The 23,165-nt window shown below is 44.4% G+C and overlaps 1 protein-coding gene across 1 annotated transcript in view; it reads left to right on the top strand.

The window, feature by feature from the left end:
• Positions 1-23,165, top strand: part of PLXDC2 (plexin domain containing 2) — a 664,573-nt gene that overhangs the window by 243,521 nt on the left and 397,887 nt on the right. Inside the window, exon 2 of the mRNA XM_088478640.1 lies at positions 18,834-19,030. Within this exon, the coding sequence (XP_088334766.1) occupies positions 18,834-19,030 (197 nt within the window). The remainder of the gene's footprint in view (positions 1-18,833; positions 19,031-23,165) is intronic.

Genomic DNA, 23,165 nt, shown 5'->3' with positions numbered 1-23,165 from the left:
AGAGGGGGCGGCACTTAATGATGCGAAACATCAGGCCCCGCCCCCCACAGGCACCTACCTGCTTCTCCTCCCCGGGCTTCTCCAGGGGAGGAAAAATGAAAAGTAGGCAAGTATGTAATATATGTATGCATGCATGTATGTATGTACGAGAGAGAGAAAGAAAGAGGAAGAGAGATGTGTGTGTATAGTGTGATCATACTGTATAGTCAGTTACTTATGTTATATGATCTAGAATTAGTTCTTCTTCAGGTTAAATAAACTGAAGGGCAAACCTTAAGTACAAAGTATATCTATATGCGTTGGAAGGGCACACCTTTCATGGAAATAATGTATTAGTACATCTAACCTTCAAATAATTGGTAAGAAATGTCAAGCTTCAGCAGGCATAAGTAATAAAGTTCATTATTTTTCTTGCAGATAGTTTCTTCTGTGCTTCAGAAACTCATTAACCGTTTTCATCTTTCGGAAAAAAAAAAAGAAATTAAAAAGGCTGCAACTACAGTTCCCGCTTTTTGTATCATTTTTCACATGTCTAATTACTAGACTTTGTTCCAATGGTTTGAAGAATGTATTGCTACTTCAATTATTACATACCAGAAGCGATGTGATTATTATTTTAGATTAACATTTATGTTATGCATAATTTATAACTTTGGACCTTTTGAAATACAGATTTTTTTTTTTTACTCTTCTTATATGAACTTCGTAAATTTTTGTGCAGTTATTCCATAACTGCCTTAGCTTGTTCAGGAAACAATTTATATTTGGTCATGTATTTTTTGTATTTTTTTCTTTTCAGCACATTTCCAAATTTCATAAATAAGGATAAGCAATACATTTAGCTAGGATCAAAGGTTGGTGGGTTTTGGCCAATTATCTGGTTTCCAATTAATTTGCAAAATACATCACTGATAGAAGGTTATATTGCATCATAGGTTGAATTGCTCCAACTTTTACTTTATTTATTTTTTTAGTAAACTTGAAATTCTATAAATAAAATTCTACAACGTAGACAGTTTTTGCCCTAAAGACATCTTAAAAAAAAAAAAAAGAAAAAAGAAAAAGGAATCGAAAATTTTTTAACCATTGGAATTTTGCTCATCTCTTCCCTTAAAACCCATGGGAATTTCTGAACTCAGTGAACCTACAATGAATGGAAAACATGTATACTGTACATAACGTAGATGCTAGAGAAGGTGCATGGTAAATCAATGTTGCATCCATTATTTTTTCTGTTATTTATTCATTATTTTTTTAAATGTTCCCCTCAGGCTCTTTTACACACTCCCTCTAAAAGCTGTATATGAACTCACACTGCAGCACAGAAAACAATAATTCCTATTTCTTCAACCTCTATCTCTATCTATATGAGCTGAACATTACACACGATACAGCTATAAAAAAAAAAAGAGTAATAATTATCTGGCAGAAGCTTTGCTCAGGGGTCCTGGTGATCCATTCTAAACAATATTTCCAAGGTCTATAAGTTAACTCAGCTCATGTACCTACGCAATCAATTTAAATATGATATGATTTATAAGAAACCATGGCCCTTATGTACAGATGTGTCCACATACACTTATTCCCAAATCTAGTAGCCCTGTTTGGTGTGCCACCGAATTTGCAACTAAGCCGCCATACTTCTCGCCACGTATCGATGGGCTTAATCTGCGACTTTAAACCAATTCAATTGCGACAAAAGTAATTATCTAGTGGGCCTAGTACACTATAAGCGTCTTTGTATGCAGCTATGAAGCGAATAAGACGCTAAACTTAGGAAAATGTACAAAAGTTCTGGAATCGCTACCCATGACATAGAATTAAGGTCACGCTATGCATCTCGCGCCATGTAGCACAAAAAGGATAGGTGTAATGGGGAACTATCTGTAATCGCCTGCGAGTTGCAGGACCTGGCCCATTTCCGGCAATTTGGCCCATAGGTATAAATCGGCAATAACTTTAAATTGAAAACCAACCTAATTTTGCTTTTTAAATCATTGCCATTTTAAATCTACAGGCTAAATAATTGGAATTACAGGCAATTACATAAGGGCACATGCCCTGTATCCTATTGATAAAAAAGGCAATGATCATTGTTCTAGCAGCTATGGCAGTTTAAAGAATTTAGAAAAATGTGAGCAATATAATAACAAATAAATACAATGTATTATTTAAAAAAAAGAAAACAAGTTCTTTATTTTATAACTCTTTAGTAGCAAATCTGCACTTTATAATGCCAATTTGGTGCTGTTCTGAAGGTGGTAGGATTTGCCACAGAAGATCAAGTAGTCCTAAATATGTCTACTACTGTAACCAGGCTTAGAGCACTTACTGACTTTTACAAAATATAATTAAATAAAGGTAAAATATGGTTTTAAAAGCAACTCCAAATTAAACACAGAACCAATTAAGGACTTCTCTTGGATAGACATATATAGAGGAGTGTTAGTAAATCACCACAGCCGAGCAGTGTCTTCCATCCCATGGGCAGTATTTTTAGAGGAAGGTTTCCCAAAGCAAAACAAAAATCTGTTGCAAATATACTGATGGTGCAAAGTTCAGTCTAGTCTCATGGCACACTTGCCTACTCTCCTGGAATGGCGTTGCACTCCAGGCTGGCTGGAAGTGTAGGCAAGTCTCCTGGCCAGCCACCACCCTTCCACACCCCACAGCGGTCATCCACTTCCCTTCTCAGCCGCCCACTTATAGAATACAAGCTGATTACGCAATTTGCAATAAATTGTGTCCCCGCTCCCTGCTGCACAATGCTGGTAATCTTGTCATTGTGTAGCGGGGGCAGGGCCATGATGACGCAATCATGCAGGGGTTGCTGACGGTGTCCTCAGTACGTGGGGCAGTAGTGCAGGGGTGCTGGCAGTGTCCTCAGTGCAAGGTGCCGGCAGTGTCGGCAGAGCAGGGGTGCCAGCGGTGTCCTGAGTGTGGGGGTCCTGGCGGTGTCGGCAGTGCATGGGTGCTGGTGGTGTCCTCAATGCAGGGTGCAAGCAGTGTCTGCAGCGGGGGTGTCGGCAGCATGGGGTGCGGCCAGTGGGTGGTGACAGTAGCGGGGGGTGCCGGTGGTGTTTGCAGTGGGAGCAGCAGAGTTGTCAGGCAAGGGGGATGGGCGGCATCTTCCTACCTTCCTGTGCCCATTGAATTCAATGGGCTTAACGCAGATTGGCTCAGAGCCGTGACAGATGGCTTTCTCAGCCAATAAGCGTTAGGGCCATTGAATTTAATGGGACTTTGTAAAATGGGTGCTCGAGGCAAAACCTTGAAATCCGACGGCGGGATCGCAAGGTTTTGCCTCGATTAAGGATCCCAGGCAGACAGGGAGATCCAAGCAGTGTCTCGGATCCCCCTGGATCCCCGAAATTCGGGTGGGTCCAGTTCCCGGAGAACCAGACCCGCTCATCTCTAATTTAAACCACACTTGCCAACTCTCCCTCATTGTCAGGGAGACTCCCTGAAATAGCAGTAATTCCCTGTCTCCCTGAAGAGTCTATCAATCTCCATTATTGCACCCTACCCCCATTATGAAGCTGTTATATTTTTAAAAAGCATATATATATATATATATATATATATATATACACACATTCAAAAAGGATCATTAGTATAATTCCCTGCATTGGTTATAAGGCACAATGATCCCTACGGCTACATGTATTTTGTAGAATGTATTAGTGTGTTTTCAGCAACACATAGATCTTACTAACTGCTTTTGGGTGCATTTACATTTGGATGTGTCTATTTTATGACACGCCTCTCAGATGTAGCAGTACATGCCCACTTTACCGCCGCACTCATAGGTGTTTCTTTTACAATCTCCCTGAAATACTTTTTCAAAAGTAGGCAATTATGATTTAAACAGAAGCTGTGAGTGAGGAGGGATTTTGCCAGCCACAGTATCAAAGAAGTAATAATGCCCCTGTATAGGTCTCTGGTACGGCCTCATCTTGAATACTGTGTTCAGTTCTGGAGGCCATATCTCCACAATGATATAAATACATTAGAGACTGTACAAAGAAGTGCAACTAAAATGGTGAAGGCCCACCAACACAAAACTTACCAGGAAAGACTAAAATATCTTACTATGTATAGTTTGGAGCAGAGAAGGGAAAGTATTCACCCCCCCCCCCCTTTGCATTTTTCATGTTTTGTTACCTCACCACCTGGAATTAAAATGGATTGTTTGAAGATGTGCATCATTTAATTCACAGAACATGCCTACAACTGTGAAGTTGTGTTTTTTTTATATTGCGAATCAAACAACATTTAGGACAACATAACAGAAAACTTCAGCATGCATAACTATTCACCCCCCTAAAGTCAGTACTTTGACGAGCCACCTTTTGCGGCAATTACAGCTGCAAGTCGCTTTGGATAAGTCTCTATGAGCTTGCCACATCTTGCCCCTGGTATTTTTGCCCATTCCTCAAGGCAAAACTGTTCCAGCTCCTTCATGTTGGCTGGTTTCCGCTTGTGAACAGCAACCTTCAAGTGTGACCACAGATTCTCAATTGAATTGAGATCTGGGCTTTGACTAGGATATTCCATCACATTTAAATGTTTCCCTTAAACCACTCGAGTGTTGCTTTAGCAGTATGCTTCAGGTCATTGTCCTGCTGGAAGGTGAACCTCCATCCCAGTCTCAAATCACAGGCAGACTGAAACAGGTTTTGCTCAAGAATATGCCTGTATTTAGCACCATCCATCTTTCCCTTGACTCAAATCAGTTTCCCAGTCCCTGCTGCTGAAAAACATCCCCACAGCATGATGCTGCCACCACCACGTTTCACTGTGAGGATGGTGTTCTTGGGGTGATGGGATGTGTTGGGTTTGTGCCAGACATAGCGTTTTCCTTGGTGGCCGAAAAGTACAATTTTAGTCTCATCTGATGAGAGCACCTTTCTCCATACATTTGGGGAGTCGCCCACATGCCTTTTGGCAAACTCAAATCGTGTCTTCTTATTTTTATCACTAAGTAATGGCTTTTTTCTGCCCACTATTCCATAAAGCCCTGCTCTATGGAGTGTACGGCTTATTATGGTCACATGCACAGATACACCAGTCTCTGCTGTGGAACTCTGCAACTCCTTCAGGGTTACCTTTGGTCTCTGTGCTGCCTCTCTGATTAATGCTCTCCTTGCGGGGTCTGTGAATTTTGGTGGGACAGCCCTCTCTTGGCAGGTTTGTTGTGGTACCATGTTCTTTCCATTTGATGATGATGGATTTGATGGTGCATCAAAGATTTGGATATTTTTTTTATAACCCAACCCAGAATTGTACTTCTCAACAACTTTGTCCCTGACTTGTTTGGAGAGCTCCTTGGTCTTCATTGTGTGATGCCTCTTGCTTAGTGGTGTTGCAGCCTCTGGGGCATTTCAGTGTCACATGATCTGTCAGTATAAACACACCTTTATACTGACAGATCATGTGACACTTAGATTTCACACAGGTGGATGGAATTTCACTAATTATGAGACTTTTGAAGGTAATTGGTTGCACCAGAACTTTTGAGGGGCTTCATAGCAAAGGGGGTGATTACATATGCACATGCCAATTTTCAGAATTTTATTTATAAAGATTCTTTTTTATATATATTTTTCTCATTTCATTTCACCAAATTGGACTATTTTGTGCAGATCCATCACATAAAATTCAGGTTTCACAAAAAAAAGTTGTAATGTAACAAAAAAGGTAAAAAGTCAAGGGGGGTGAATACTTTTGCTAGGCACTGTATATCAAGGGTCGGCTCACAGGAAATTTGTAGAAAAATGACTTCACGGAAAGGGCAGTGGATAAATGGAATAGCCTCCCATCAAGGACAGTAGAGCAATTTAAACATGCTTGGGATAGGCACAACAATATACTTATAAAGAAATAAGGATCAAATAGGGTTGAGGTCACCAAAAGGCTAAAAATTCTATCTTTCATCACTTCTCTCATGCTCTAAGGGCCATGAAAAGTGCCATTTGGAGAAAAGTTTTCGGCAATTTACGCTTTTCGCCTGGGCAAAAACTCCATAGGCAAAAACAGGCAGAAAAGTTTCTCCAGTAAAAGGCAGGACAAAAGAAGTGCAAAATCCATATTTTGGGGTACAAATGTAGGGACTTGGTTCAGAACCCTTTGGACACCCCCCTAATGACTAATTAGTCAATATAAATGAAAAAATATCTTAATTCACCCCAAAATACATTATTTTTGGGGGCGAAAATTTAAAAAGTGTTGGAAAATGGGTAAAAAGTGGGGGGTCTGGTATTTCGGGGTGCTATATGGTTGGGACAGGTGTCTTGGGGATTGCAGGAGGCTGCAGCAGGTGTATTTTTGAGATTTTTAAAATCTTCAATTTAGAGACATCAAAATATACTAGTACTCATTTACATGTACGACAAATTTAACTACGGTACTTATTTTTCAGAAAAAAACATCATTGCTTTCTATCATTTCACATATGCACATATAGCAGCCCATTGCAACAAAATAAGGGTCTGATTCAGAGCCGGACGCTATTTGCGCTCGCTCGTTCACAAAAAAGGGCTGGATATTTTAATAGAGTGCTCGCTATTTGCGGTCTGTTGACACCTCTATGTCTGATCGAGCGAACAAAATATGCGCTCGCTATTTTGTAAAGACGCCCCCTGGCCGTTCGCCTCATACGTCATCTCCGCTATTTATTAGATTAATCGAGTACATCAAAAGGCGTCTGAACTGCTCGCAGTGCTTGTGATTGGATTTTCCTACTGCAATCATGCGAACAGTTCAGGCTAAGAGACAACCAAGCTGCTTTGTTAATTATGCACACCCTTAAAACGTCCGTTTTGACCGTTTCGCACGCCTGCGTTCAGATCTCCACTCCCCGTTTTCAAGCACCTTCCCCTGTTACCACCCACAAACGCCTCATCCTGTCACTCAAATTAGCAGGCACTCGCTATTTTGCGAACACATGATTTCCGACCGCACTGACTGGTTGGCGCATGCGCATTACGACCCATACGCATGCGCAGATGTGTGAACATCGCTCAGAGCGAACGAGCGGCCCCTTACGAGCGGCTCTGAATCAGGCCCTAAGTTCACTAAATACTTTTATTAGGGCTACTACTATTCTATATTGATTCCCAGGGTCTTTGAAGCTTTTTATGGAGTGCAGACTGAAAAAAAGAGGCAATTTTCGCTAGTTTTGCTTTACAAAACATTTGCCTGTCCGCGTTTTCACCTGTTTTACAATGGAATAGGGAGAAAAGCGTGTACACGCATGGAGAAAACATTGCCTCAAAACAGACGAATGAGGCGAATTCAGTCAGCTTTTCGACAGAGGGCACCTTTTGCAGCTAATTGAATTCGGCCCTAAGTGTGCATCATATATGTTTGTCACATGGCTTCACTCCAACCCCACCCTCAGTGAAAGGGAGCAATACAATAAGGCTTATAGTTATGCACCTACTGCTTCAAATGAAGGAATGTAGAGGAGTACAGGTTATTTATATTCTACATTTATTTATTTAATGTATATATGCAGTGTCGGACTGAGGCCCTGATTAAGAGCCGGACGCTATGAAAGAGCGCTCGTTCTGAATCAGGGCGTTTTTCTTTTTTTTTGTGCGACCTACTGGCTGCTCGCATAGCTGTGGGTGACCACCCACAGCTATAGCGAGCGGCCATGATGATGGTCGCGATGCTCAAGACCATCGCAACCATCGGGCTTGCGACGAGACCCTTGTTGTAGGGTCTCGTGGCCGCAAGCCCCAGAGAGATTTCGTCTCTAACAGAGCCGGAATCTCTCCACTGACATCACTTGTGATGTCACTTATGATGTCAGTGGGGCCGCCCCCAAATGGGAGGCGTTCTCCGTTAGGGCAGCCACCCCCGTGGCCCGCCCACCTAAGGGGGCGAGCTGTCACTCAACATCGTCAGCTCGCCCCCTTTGGTGTGAGACCCGGAGCGACGGATTGCTCGTTGCTATCCGGGTCTCGCGCATGCGCACGACGGAGCCGGCTCCGTCGTGCACATACGCTCTGGGCCACCATCGACCCAGTTGCGAGCACTCAGCGATTGCGACCGGGTCTGAATCAGGCCCTGGGGCATGAAGGGCCCATGGGGAATGCAATGGTAGGGGCCCACCGGATGGAAACAGTTTTGGCCAGCTGCATGAGCATTGCAGTGACCACCATATTATGCATGTAGTGTCACAGCGATCATATAATGCAGAGAGCGTCGCAGTGACCGCCATATAGAAATGTGCGTTTCAGGTTTTCTGAAAACTGAACACACTCAAGCTTTGAGATTCTGAGGCGAACCGAGTCCCAACTCTGATTACTTTAAGGGTTCCGAGTATAATCAAGTTCCAGCTCTGTTCTGCTGTAAATTCGAAACTTGGATCTATAAACCGGATCTCTGGTTATGGATTGCATGTAAACAGGTCCAAATTACTGATTTTAGGGGGTAAATTTACTAAAGTGAGAGTTTTTAGAAGTGAGTCTTAGAAGAGATGTTGCCTATAGCAACCAATCAGATTCTAGCTATTATCTTCTAAAAGGTGGTACAGGTTGAGTCTCCCATATCCAAATATTCCGAAATACGGAATATTCCGAAATACGGAATAATTTTGGCATGACTGAGATAATGAAACCTTTGCTTTTTGATGGTTCAATGTACACAAACTTTGTCCAAGGCACAAATTATTACAAATATTGTATAAAATTACCTTCAGGCTGTGTGTATAAGGTGTATATGAAACATAAATGAATTTCATTTCTGTTCACAAACTTTGTTTGAACCACAAAATTATTGAATATATTGTATAAAATTACCTGCAGGCTGTGTGTATAAGGTGTATATAACACATAAATGCATTCTGTGTGTATATTTGGGTCGTATTCCCAAGATTTCATTATGGTATGCAAATATTCCAAAATACGGATTATTCCGTTATCCAAAATACCCCTGGTCCCAAGCATTTTGGATATGGGAGACTCAACCTGTAGTTAAATGTTAAGTAGAATCTGATTGGTTGCTATGGGCAACATCTCACTTCTAAAAACTCTCAGTTTAGTAAATTTACCCCTAGGTGCGTTTTAGGAGTTTTTATCAATTTTAAAGCAATCCAAAACTGAATCTGAATCAAAACATTTGAGGGTTGTTTTTTTTCCAAAATGAAAACACAGGAGTCCTAGCACAGCTCCACCACTATATAATGCAGGGAGTGTCACAGTGACCGCATTATATTAGACAGGGAGGATCGTACTGACCGCCATATAATTCAGGGAGCTTCTCAGTGTCCATCATGTAATGCAGAGAGAATTGCAGTGACCGCCATGTAATGCAGGGAGAATTGCAGTGACTGCCATGTAATGCAGGGAGAATTGCAGTGACCACCATGTAATTCAGGGAGAATTGCAGTGTCCGCCATCTAATGCAGGGAGAATTGCAGTGACCGCCATATAATAATATCGGAACAAATTAAAGCACTTGCAGGAAGAATTGCAGTGACCACCATGCAATTCAGGGAGAATTGCAGTGAGTGCCATGTAATGCAGGGAGAATTGCAGTGACTGCCATGTAATGCAGGGAGAATTGCAGTGACCGCCATGTAATGCAGGGAGAATTGCAGTGACCACCATGTAATTCAGCGAGAATTGCAGTGACCGCCATGTAATGCAGGGAGAATTGCAGTGACCGCCATGTAATTCAGCGAGAGCTGCAGTGACTGCCATGTAATGCAGGGAGAATTGTAGTGACCGCCATGTAATTCACGGAGAATTGCAGTGACCGCCATGTAATTCAGGGAGAATTGCAGTGACCGCCATGTAATGCAGGGAGAATTGCAGTGACCGCCATGTAATTCAGCGAGAGCTGCAGTGACTGCCATGTAATGCAGGGAGAATTGCAGTGACCGCCATGTAATTCAGCGAGAATTGCAGTGACCACCATGTAATGCAGGGAGAATTGCAGTGACTGCCATGTAATGCAGGAAGAATTGCAGTGACCGCCATGTAATGCAGGGAGAATTGCAGTGACCACCATGTAATGCAGGGAGAATTGCAGTGACCGCCATGTAATGATATCAGAACAAATTAAAGCACTATTTTTACTTTCACTTGCTATGTTAATGTTTTAGTCCAGACAGATTACTATATTATTATTGCCTGGTATTATTTATATTAAACTGCGTTAGTCACAGCTGGGTCCAAAAAAAACCTGTCCTTCTTTGTAAAAATGATAACATAAGGTCTGAATCAGCAAGGATCGGAACTGCGATTATGTTCGCAATCGGCTGATTGTTGCATTCTGCGCATGCGTATGCATAGCATTGCTCATGTACGAACACTCCGCTGCAGTCGGGACTGCGATCACAGTGACTTCGCAGACCCATCGCAGAGTGATTGACAGGAAGTACTGTTTGGGGGTGGTGATGGGGGTGGCGAAATACAGGCACTCCAGTGTGTTTGAACGACGTTACAGGGGCGTGCATAAATTAGCCACTGCGATGACATACGCTGCTTGTGTACTCACTGCGTGCAACAAAGTTAGCAATTCCAGAGTAAGCGTGTGCAAGTGTGCGTGTGAGGCTGCGATGGTGCTTGATGTTACCAATGGTTTTGCAGTCTTGCTAAGTATTACGGCTGTGTGTAAGGTAAGGTGGGCATCCTTAGGTTGTTCTGCGGTGGCATAGCGATCGCAGAGAATTACCATATGTTCGCAGTGAGACTACGTTCGTAATCGCTATTGCAATCGCAGTTGCGATCCGTACTGAATCAGGCCCCTAGTTATTAATACATTATACATATAGGCATTGCAATTTCTAATACTTGGTAAATGTTTATGTTGATATTAATCTGTGTAATAGCATTTAATTTTGTTTTTATCAGAGCAGACAGGGAAGATACTTACAAAGTATATTTATTCTTCTCTTCTATTCCGTACAGAACCGCAGCCTAATTTAATGTTCTCTTGTACAAGTGAGACTTGACAAGCTCATAATATGCTTTGAATGTCTAAGCCGACACTTTCAATTATAAACTACATGTGCTGCTTCCCCAAGATACAGAGAGTCATTTAAATTTCATATATCTTAGCAATATTCTGTGTACTGTACGGCCTGTTTGTTGTATTTCTGTCAGCCTATATTTTACAAAACAAAAAATGATAAGCAGGGGCCCCACTAATCCAGGCCCCCCATGGTTGTGTCTGTTTTCTTCTACTGCTTCTACAGAATAGAGTGAGATAGTGGGTTCCAAATTCTAAACCACTGTATCAGGCATTGGTCTTACAATGGAATGGGATTGAAATGCCGGCGGCTGTTTAGCCGGTTCAAATCCCGACAGCATCAGCCCGACAGGAGGAAATCCTGACAGCGGCAGGTAATTCACCTAACCCTCCCCTCCCCCCCTAACCCTGACCCTCCCTTAGGGGTGCCTAACCCTAAACTCCTGGGGTGGTGCCCAACCCTAAGACCCCCCCAGGGGTGCCTAAACATAACCCCCCCTCCCCCGCTCCCTAACCCTCCTGGGGGGTGCCTAACCCTAACCCCCCATTCCCCTAGCCTAACCCTCCTCGCAGGGGGGGGCTAAACCTAAGTCCCCCCAGGGTTGCCTAAACCTAATCCCCCCATGATAAGTGCTAGGGATGGCCGGACTCACCTTGATCGGTCCGGCGTCCTTCGGCACATCGGCGGCGGGATGAAGATAGGCGTCGGTATTTTAACACCTATCTTCTGTCCCTTGCCGGTCTTCTGGCATTTAGTCCACCAGTCTATTAACTACATCCCCTTACAACATTCTGTGAAATTCCACTACTTCCACACTGTACGCACAGGGTTAGGTGGATAGCTGTGTGAACTATATAGTACAGTCGCTATAAAATATGGAATCAGCTGTCCCTGGCTCAAACAATAGTTCACACAAATTTCCTTGCTTATGGTTTGAACTAGGGGTGTGCACCGGCCACGTTTCGTGTTTTGGTTTTGGATCTGGATCTTTCTTCGTGTTTTGGATCTGGATTGGTTTTGCCAAAACCACCCTTCCGTGTTTTGGTTTCTGAGTTTTGTGTTTTGGATCTGTATTTTTCTTTAAAAAAGCATAAAAAACAGCTAAAGTCACAGAATTTGTGGGTTTTTCTGCTTCTATGCTATTATTAACCTCAATAACATTAATTTCCACTCATTTCCAGTCTATTCTGAACACCTCACACCTCACAATATTGTTTTTAGTCCAAACCGTTGCACCGAGGTAGCTGGATGACTATGCTAAGCGACACGAGTGGGCGGCACAAACACGTGGCCCATCTAGGAGTGACACTGCAGTGGCAGACAGGATGGCAGTTTGAAAAACTAGGCCCCAAACAGTACATAATGCAAAGAAAAAAAAGAGGTGCAAGATGGAATTGTCCTTGGGCCCGCCCACCCTTATGTTGTATAAACAGGACATGCACACTTTAACAAACCAATCATTTCAGCGCCAGGGTCTGCCACACGACTGTGGCTGAAATGATTGGTTCGTTTGGGCCCCCACAAAATAAGCTGGCAAGTAATCTGTCCCTGCACAAACTGGCTCTACGGAGGCAAGATGTCGTCCTCATCCTCCTCATCCACTGATTCTTCACCCTCTTCAGTGTTGTGTACATCCTCATCCTCACAGAGTATTAATTCGTCCCCGCTGGAATCCACCACAACAGGTCCCTCTGTACGTTCTGGAGGCTGGTCTCCCTGGAAGAGTTGATAATTCATTTTTATGAACATCATCTTCTCGACATTTTGTGGAAGCAACCTCCTACGCCTTTCGCTGATAAGGTTCCGGCTGCACTAAACACTCTTTCGGAGTACACACTGGAGGGTGGGCAACTCAGGTAAAATAGAGCCAGTTTGTACAGGGGCCTCCAAATTGCCTCTTTTTCCTGCCAGTACAGGCACGGACTGTCTAACATCCCTACTTGGATGCTGTCACCAATGTAATCCTCCACCATTCTGTCAGTGGTGACAATATCATATACAGTGACAGTAGACATGTCAGAAATTGTTGGCATGTCCTTCAGTCCGGACCAGATGTCCAAACCGGCCCTTGACTTATGACACAGGCACACGCTTGGCACTGCTACTGTGTTGATGCACGTGCAGCTACAGCGCACACAAGTCACAAAGACAGAAAAAATATTGTTTTTTATTTTTTGTGGAGCGCACTTTGGGGGTTACACCACCCTTTAACAGACTTATGGGACACAGGCGCACGCTTGGTGCTGCTCCTTTGTTGATGCACGTGCAGCTACAGTGCACATAATTCCCAAAGACAGAAAAAAAAGAAGAATTTTTTATTTTTTGTGGAGCACACTTTGGGGGTTACACCACCTTTTAACAGACAGATGCACATGCTTGGCGCTGCTGCTTTGAGGATGCACGTACAGTGCACACAATTCACAAACACAGAAGAAAATATTTTATTTTTGTTGGAGTGCACTTTGAAGGTTACACCACCCTTTAACAGACAGACACACGCTTGGCACTGCTGCTTTGAGGATGCACGCACAGTGCATACAATTCACAAACACAGAAGAAAATGTTTTATTTTTGTTGGAGTGCACTTTGGCGGTTACACCACCTTTTAACGGACAGATGCACGCTTGGCGCTGCTGCTTTGAAGATGCACGTACAGTGCACACAATTCACAAAACAGAAAAGAAGATTTTTTTATTTTTGTTGGAGTGCACTTTGGCGGTTACACCACCCTTTAACGGACAGACGCACGCTTGGCGCTGCTGCTTTGAGGATGCACGTACAGTGCACACAATTCACAACACAGAAAATAATAATTTTTTTATTTTTGTTGGAGTGCACTTTGGGGGCTTACACCACCCTTTAAGAGATGAGCCAGCTGGCCCTTTACTTATGGGACACAGGCGCACGCTTGGCGCTGCTCCTTTGTTGATGGACGTACGGCTACAGCGCACACAATTCACAAACACAGAAAATTATTTTTTATTTTGTTTGGAGTGCACTTTGGGGGTTACAGCACCCTTTAATGGTCAAGCTAGCCGGCCCTTTACTTATGACACAGGCGCACGCTTGACGCTACCTTGTTGATGCATGTGCGGCTACTGTACACACAATTCACAAACACAAAAAAATACCTTTTTTTACTTTTACTGGAGTGCACTTTGGGGGTTACAGCACCCTTTAACGGACAAGCCAGCCAGCCCTTTACTTATGACAAAGGCGCACGCTTGGCGTTACCTTGTTGATGCACATGCGGCTACTGCGCACATAATTCACAAACACAAAAAAAAAAATTTGTATTTATTTTGGAGTGCACTTTGGGGGTTACAGCACCCTTTAACAGACAAGCCAGCCGGCCCTTGATTTATGACACAGGCGCACGCTTAGCACTACTTTGTTGATGCACGTGCGGCTACTGCACACACAATTCACAAACACAGAAAAAAATTATAATTTTTTTTTGGAGTGCACTTTGGGGGAGCACACCTGATGCACAGATCACACCCTGGACATCACTACAGCACCCCTCTAGGACTACAACCTTTATGGGACACTGCACAACACAGTCCAGCCAGCCCCTATAGACTTTGGAGTGGACACAGCCCCTATGGACAACTGACTGCACAACACAGCCCAGCCAGCCCCTATGAACAACAGCAGCACAACACAGCCCAGTCAGCCTCTATGGACTGAGTGGACACAGCCTCTATGGACAACTGTAGCACAACACAGTCCAGCCAGCCCTAGCTCCCACCCTCCCTCTTCACTGTCCACAGCCGGAGTGAGAAATGACCCCAACTATCTCCTCTAGCCCCAAAGTGCACTGTCTTGGAGTTATCCTGGACTCCTCCCTCTCCTTCAAACCACATATCCAGAACCTCTCACAGTCCTGTCATTTTTATCTCAAAAATATTTCCAAGATCAGACCCTATCTCACCCAGGGTGCTACAAAAACCCTCATACACTCACTAGCCATCTCCAGATTGGACTTCTGTAACCTCCTCCTATCGGGCCTCCCCAACTCCCATCTTTCTCCTCTCCAGTCTGTCCTCACTGCTGCTGGTCGACTCATATTCCTCTCCAAATGTTCTACATCTGCCTCCCCTCTTCTACAAGCCCTCCATTGGCTTCCCTTCCTCTTTAAAACTCAATGGAAGTTTCTTACACTCACTTACAAATCCCTCACCCATTCCTCTCCCATTTACATCTCTGAGCTCATCTCCCTTCACTCTCCTGTCCGCCCTCTTCGTTCAACAAATGCACGCCGCCTCTCATGCCAACTGATTACTTCCTCCCACTTCCACCGCCAAGACTTTGCCCGTGCTGCTCTCCACCTTTGGAACTCTCTCCCTCTCCCCATCAGACTCTCCACCTCTCTACAATCGTTCAAACGGGCACCCAAGACCCACTACTTCATCAAAGCCTTCCAGCTCTCATCCTAACTTGCTGCTACATGCTCCTTCCTCCCTGTGTGCCCCAACTGTGTCACCCCTGTTTCCCTTTCCCTCCCTTTTAGAATGTAAGCTCTTAGGACCAGGGCCCTCTACCATCTTGTGCTTCTCCTTACTTTCATCTACTCCTTACTCCCCACTAGGGCACCTAACACTTAGTTGCTTATTTGGGTGTTATAACTAGCAATGTATATTATCCATGTCCTTGTCCTGTATTGTATTATACTGTAAGTCCCTGGTCACTTATTATTGTTATTTTATTATTACCAGTTATTTATATAGTGCACACATATTCTGCAGCGCTTTACAGAGAATATTTGGCCATTCACATCAGTCCCTGCCCTAGTGGAGCTTACACTCTATGGGCCAATTCAGACCCACTCGCTAAATGCGTTCGCACGCCGCCAAAGTATGCAAAACCTGTGATCGTACGGCAAGGCATTAGCCCGCCCTCTATGTCTTGGCATGTGATCGCGGTGTATATTTAGACGCCCACCAGCCTGTCTGAAGACGCCCACATATACACCTCATCTACAGGAAGTATATGCAGCAATCGGTAACATCGAGTACCATCAGAAGCGTACGCAGCACTTGTGGCTGACCATACCCTACCGCAAGCACTGCGAGTGCTTCAGTGTGTAAATCAACCATGTGACGTCTACTATGATGCTGCGTCTTAATTATGCACGCATCTGAAGTGGCATTAAGACCCTCAGACACGACTACATTCGCACCACCACTTCCCCGTTCCCATCGACCAACCCCTGTCACCACCCACAAATGGCTCATCCTGTCACTCAAGCTAGCAAGACGTCTGTGCGCAAGGGGCGATCGATTCGCGATTGCATGGACTGGTTTGCACACGCGCACTGCGATGAATATGCGTGCGCACATTGCAAACATTGGCAGGCTACATGCGAACACAGCCTAGCGAGCGGGTCTGAATTGGGCCCTATATTCCCTACCACATGCACACACATACACACTAGGGTTAATCTTGTTGGGAGCCAATTAACCTACCAGGATATTTGTGGAGTGTGGGAGGAAACCGGAGTACCTGGAGAAACCCACCCAAGCACAGGGAGAATATAGAAACTCCACACAGTTAGGGCCGCAGTGGAAATTGAACCCACAACCTCAGGCGTTGAGGAACACTTGTGGCACCATATAAATAAACGATAATAATAATAATAATAATAATAATAATGATAATGATGATAATTTTAGAGATGCATATTTCATGAATTGTATATTAATTATTTATATACACAAATATTCCACAGTGCTTTACAGAGAATATATTAGTCATCCAATCCCTATCCCAATAGTTTACGATCTATGAGGCTGATTCACTACGTATCACTATTGTGATTGTGGCTGCGATTACACACGGAGGTCTGCTGCGAAAATATGCTAATGATTGCAATCGCAAAGCCATCGCACAGCCAGCATAGAGACGCCCACTACCGCTATCTCACATTCGTAATACCTTGCAGTCCTGTGTATACATCGGGAACATCAAGTAACATCGGCCCCTCACGCAGAATTACAGCAGGTCTGACCTTTCTCAGAAATTGCTAACCTCATCGCACGCAGTAAGTCTCAAGCTGCGTACTGTATGCCGTCGCAGTAGCTAATTTATGCACGCCCATGCAACGGCGTTCAAACGGACTAGCACGCCTGCGTTTCTCCAACCACTCCCCCGTCACCACCCCCAAACACTGACCTCCCGTCACTCACTTTGCGATGGCTCTCTTTCTGCGTGAGTGATTGCCCTTCGATTGCAATGCTAACTCACGTACGTGCACTGTGGTGCACACGCATGTGCAGTATGCACCATCAACCGATCTGCGCACGCGGATGCAGTTGCGATCCGTGATGAATCAGGCCCTATATTCTCTATGGACACTAGGGTTCATTTTTTGTCAAACGCCAATTAAACTACCAGTATGGATTTGAAGTGTCGGAGGAAACCCACACAAACATGGACAGAATGTACAATAGTTTAAAAGGCAAATATACATTAAAGAATGGTAATTAGTTTTCTAATGCAAGTTAATCAGTCTAATGCAAGCTAGACAATCAAAAACATTTTACAAAACAAAGTTCCTGCTCATTTACACTTTTTTGGCAAACAACCCCCATGGTCACCTCAGATTGTCTTAGATGGAGAGAATAATTTATATATATATCTGGCTGACTGGTCAACATTAATGATACCACAATGGATCTAGTCATTTAACATTGAGAAATTCCAACAGTGGCCATAGGTCTGACGTTTAGCAATCAAGTTAAAATGTCCAGTTCTTAGTGGGTGCAGACACCTAGTTATTATATTCTATAGGTAAAAAGCTAATTCTTGCTGTGTTCAAGGGTGTCCACTGTCTGTGACCGTCATCCTCTATGTTGGATCATCTTGCTGACATCACTGGATTTGAACAGAGCAATGTGCGTGAAAGTCTATTTTGTTCAAATCTGTTTATGATCAGTTTGCGAAACAACAATAGTGGTCCGCCGAAGACTGATGACACACAAATCCCATCTCCAAAGATGGCAGGAGATTTAGGATAGCTCAGTGCTGTATACACATTACTAGAGAGTATCTAGACCAGGGGTCAGGGAACTTTTTTACCTTTTACCCCAAAATATATTTAGATACGCCGACATTACCCCCTTGATTTGAAAGGAAGGAAATCATATAGTAGTGCCCCCATATATTGCCCCTGTAGTAGTGCCCCCACAGTTATGCCCCTGTAGTTGTGCCCCCATATAATGCCCCTGTAGTAGTGCCTCCCATAGTTATGCCCCTGTAGTAGTGACATCTCTCCCATAGTGTGCATGGAGAGAGCCGGAAGCTGGAGTTCAGAAGAGAACTCCAGCCTCCGGCTAACGCGGTGCTGCAGGGAAGGAGCCGGGCGCCGCTGGTAATAACATCTCAGTGGGCGTCCCGCTTAGAGCCTCCCTGTGGCACAGCCGGGCATGCATATGAATCATTCTGTATTATAGAATGATTCATGTGCATGCCCGGCTGTCCGTCCATTACCCCCAGGAATTTAATTTTTACCCCATGTGAGGTAATTTACCCCTGTTCCCTGACCACTGATCTAGACAATATGTTTACAAATAGGTTTGGTGATATATTTGCAAAATAAATACTTTGGCGGTTATAAATTTATTTTTTCATATACCAATTAATACATATACTGTAGTCTTATAGAACACCTTGATTGCAATTATTCTGCTTGTGTTTCATTTTACTATATATTCACAGAGTTCTGTTGTGCCTAATGTGGATATCTTACTTTTGGATTTAATGGAAGCTTGAAAAGACATTTACTGCTGATTAACCACATTAATTGTATTATTTTATCTTAATTTTGCGCTTCTGTTTCTTACAGATGTGTCATATTCAATCAGCCCCATTGTGTCCGGACTCGATGAAGGTATTTCCGTGCACTTACAGACATCCCGACATCGGTGGAGGAGGCATTCTGTGGACACAAACCGACCCAGCTTTGGCCACGATTTCTCCGATGGTACCCGTCTGTCAGATTTATTTCTGGACAGTGGGAATGACAATGGCACCAACATTGAGGTGAATAATTACATATCAAAATTTGGTTTTGGTTTCTGAAAATAGATAAACTATTTGAAATCTTAATGTATTTAACACTGCAATTAACACTTTGGGTCCCATTCAGAGATGGACACAGTTAGTATCACCTTTGCGTCTTTATGCTAAAAAATGCAATAGCCGCAGGAGGTGTCTTGAGTTATAAGGTGCCCACTGCCAGCTTCTGTGTGGACGCAGCATCGGTTCAACTGCGTGACCATCGGACTTCTGAGTAGCTCTCAGGTTACTCAGGATGTCCGGTTAAATCACACAAGCAGGGACCAGTGATGCTGCGTCCCAAAGATGCAGCTATTGGCTTGGGCACACCCAGAGGCTATCACTCCCCGTTTTCTGTAACGTTTCCTGATGCAAATCTTGCTGTGAAGTTTGGGGCACTGCTAGCGACATCGCAGACCCAGTCCTGCACGTGCACAGTGCAACTTCTCAGCATACGCAGTTGCTGCCTTCTGGTGGGAATAAAATAAGCATATAGGGTTTGATGTAGACACACATGCTAAATGTCATAGTTGAGCGATTATTTGCTACTGCGCATTCGCAGATATTCTGGTAACCCTTACGCCGCATGCGTTACCCTGTGTGTACGCACCTATGCGCTGTTGCATTTGGAAACACTGGTAACAAAGAGGAAGAGGCAAAACCATGAGTGTTCCTGGGTGGTGACTGGGAGGTGGCCTGAAGTGAAAGCAAAAACTTCTGTTGCGTGGGCGCATAGTGGGAGTGTCACGGGCATGTCGGTGAAGGCAGCTGCATTCTCAGATGCAGAGCCGCAGCCACAGAGGCCATAGGGCAGGATGCAGTTAGGAAGCCGGCGGTTGAAATGCTGACTGCCTACTTCCCGACTGTTTAATCAGGGGCAAGAGACTAATGATAGGCATCAAAATCCCGACGCCTATCATCAGCCCCATGCCGAAATCCCGATGCCCGGCCTCCTGATTGTAAATAAGCTGGGCATCAGGAGCGGGTAGCCGCGGGGGGGGTGGGAATGTTAGGTTTAGGTGCTCCCGGGGGGACTTAGGGTTAAGCTAGGAGAAGTAGGGGCTTGGGTCAGGCACCCCAGGGGAGGTTAGGGTTAGGCATCCCTCTGGGACGGTTTGGTTTAGGGTGCGGGGGGGGGGTTAGGTTTAGGCACCCAGTGGGGAGGTTAGGGTTAGGCACCCCTAAAGGATGGTTAGGGTGGGGGGGAAGAGGGGAGGGTTAGATGGTTTACTTACCTCCGTCGAGATCTCCTGCTGCCGGCCTTCCGGCATCGGTATTTCATCCGCCGGGCTTAGGTCCTATAGGGCAGGTATAAGTGTCGATGGTGCATGAAAGGAAGGCTGAAAGTAATATTTGAATATTATTGCCACCGTGGCTCTGCTATTAGAGTCGTGGTGGCTACATGTGCCTTTGAATCAGGCCCATAGCGTTTATGTAATAGCCTCCGAGACACAGGGTTTAGCAAGATTCCTGCAAACTTGGCCATACAGTATCTTTAATATGGCAATCATTATTGTTGTCTTTTGAATGTTTTAAAATGATTGCCGCTTTAAAAAAAGGGGCAAATGGGCAGGAATCTCACAGGCTATTACATAAACCCCATAATGAGGTATTGTTACATCCATTTATCTGTGAGATGGAGATTCCCACTGGCATGTTCTGCATCAATAAAGGATAACATAGTAGGCTGGGTTTACACACGTCTTCCTATTCATCACAGTGGGATCTGGCAGGTACATGTAACACTTTTTTTTTTTTTTTTTATAACGTTGAATCAATGTTGCTGCTTTCTGCTAAACAGTTAATCAATAGTGTTGCAGAGAAAGCAGCTGAGTTTTTTCAATATTGTTTCTGAGCCATAAAAAGCCACAGAAAAATCGATAGATTATTGAATATGATTAGCAATTATAAATTAAAAATAAGTTTATGATTCCTCAGAATTTATTTACTGAGTAGTATTTCCTTGTTGTTCTTTGTAATCGTCGTGGCAACAGATTTGGCTTTGTTGGCAAATTTAAATGCCTCTTCTCTAACGGGCATATTTATCACAGAGAAAAAGGCGCAGGTGATGAAACACCCTACAAGCATCATTGCAGAACAATACTTGTTCTGTTGCCATCATCTCAGGATGACGGTAAAATAGGAAAATTGAATATGCCGCATTATTTGAATGAAGCAACTTTTTCAATAGACAACATATTTGAAATATATATATTTTAAATAGTTTGATCAACTTTTTTACAATTTGTCTTTTACAAGTTTGGCCTGTCGGTTGTATTTCGCATGAGTGACCTAGTAAGGCATATGCCTACCCAGTAAGACTAGCCTGGCAAAGTAGGATATTGAAAAGGCTCCTTTATCCCTGGTTTAATCAGCCACAGTCACAGGAGTTTAGGGTTATCACCACGTAATAATAAGAAGGCCTGTGACTGTCAATCTGTGGTACATTCACCTAGGACAGGACATCATAGAAATATTTAGAGGAGGGCCCAGTGATGTTTCATTCAGAAGAACAGCAGTGGTGGCATCATCTGATCTTCTGTGTGTCCAACTTATGCGCAGTAAAGCCCTTACCAGGGCTTCATTGCACGTACGCTGGACCAAGGCATGATGAGCGCATACTCAGTACTGTAGAGGCCCCTGAAATTTCTCTGAGAACAGAGCGAGAGCCAAACTCAACTCCAAGCCCCACTGCAATTCCTGAAGTGATAGCACTTCTGCCACTGCATAAACCCAAGTAGTGTCTCATCCAAGGTGTAAACTGTACAGCCATGGCCAAATGTTTTGAAAACGACACAAGTATTGGACACAAGTATTGGACACAAGTATTGGCTTTCACCAAGTCTGCTGCTTCAGTTTTTATGATGGCAATTTGCATATACTCAAGAATGTCATGAAGAGTAATCAGATGAATTGCAATTAATTGCAAAGTCCCTCTTTGCCATGACAGGATGTAGTCATGAGACCAGCATCCGCAAGGCCGCCGGGGTCTATGCTGATGCTGAAATCCCGACAAGGGTTAAGATATGCATCAAAATACCGACGCCTATCTTAATCCCGACGCCGGAATCCATAAGGACTCGTGCCCGAATGAGAAATGTCTGGGGCGTCTGTCCTGTTAGCCGCGGGATGGGGGGGTGATTTAGGGCAGTTAAGGGGTTAGCATTAGGTTTTGGGGGGGAGGTTAGGGTTAGGCACCCCTAGGGGGGTGGGTTATGGTCAGGCACCACTAGGGGGGTAAGGTTTAGGCACTAAGGGGGAAGGGTTAGGTTTAGGCATGGAGGAGGGGAACTTAGGTTCAGGAACTAAAGGGGAGGCTTATGATGTGGGGTGAGAAGTGTTAGAGTTAGGTTACATGAAGGGAGAGTTAATGGGGGGAGGGTAAGTATACTTTTCCGTCCCCTGTTGGATGCCGGCATTACATACCGATTCCGCCATGACAATGAACTCAGGGCCTGATTCAGAGCCGGACGCTCTGACCAGAGCGCTCGCTCTGAATCAGGGCCCTCCTACATGAAAATGGAGCGTCCTCCTGGATGCTCGCATAGCTGTGGGTGACCACCCACAGCTTATGCGAGCGTCCATGATGATGGTCGCGGTGGTCAAGACCATCGCGACCATCGGGCTTGCGACGGAGACCCTGCGGTAGGGTCTCGCTGCCGCAAGCCCTGGAGTGATTTTGGCTCTATCAGAGCCAAAATCACTCCCACTGACATCACTAGTGATGTCAGTGGGGCCGGCTTCAGACGGTAGGCGTTCCCATGGGAACGCCTCCGTCTGGCAGCCACGCCCCCAGCACGCCCACCAAAGGGGGCATGCTGTCAATCAACATTGACAGCACACCCCCTTTGGTGCGAGACCCGGAGCGACGGCATGCGCAGTGGGGTAACATCGACCCGCTTGCGAGCATCCTGCACTCGCGAGCGGGTCTGAATGACCCCCTTAATCCCAAAAACAACATTTCCCCTGCCACAAAAGGACCGGATAACATCATGTCAGTGATTCTCTCATTAACACAGGTGAGAGTGTTGACGAAAACAAGGCTGGAGATCACTCTGTCATGCTAATTGATTTCAAATAACAGACTGGAAACTTTAAAAGGAGGGTGGAGCTTGAATTA

The sequence above is a fragment of the Taudactylus pleione genome, unplaced genomic scaffold, assembly GCF_031769625.1.
Source record: "Taudactylus pleione unplaced genomic scaffold, aTauple2 ptg000216l, whole genome shotgun sequence".
In the NCBI taxonomy this organism is placed as follows: domain Eukaryota; kingdom Metazoa; phylum Chordata; class Amphibia; order Anura; family Myobatrachidae; genus Taudactylus; species Taudactylus pleione.
Note: the sequence above shows the minus strand (reverse complement) of the source record. Positions and strands in the feature narration are given on the sequence as shown.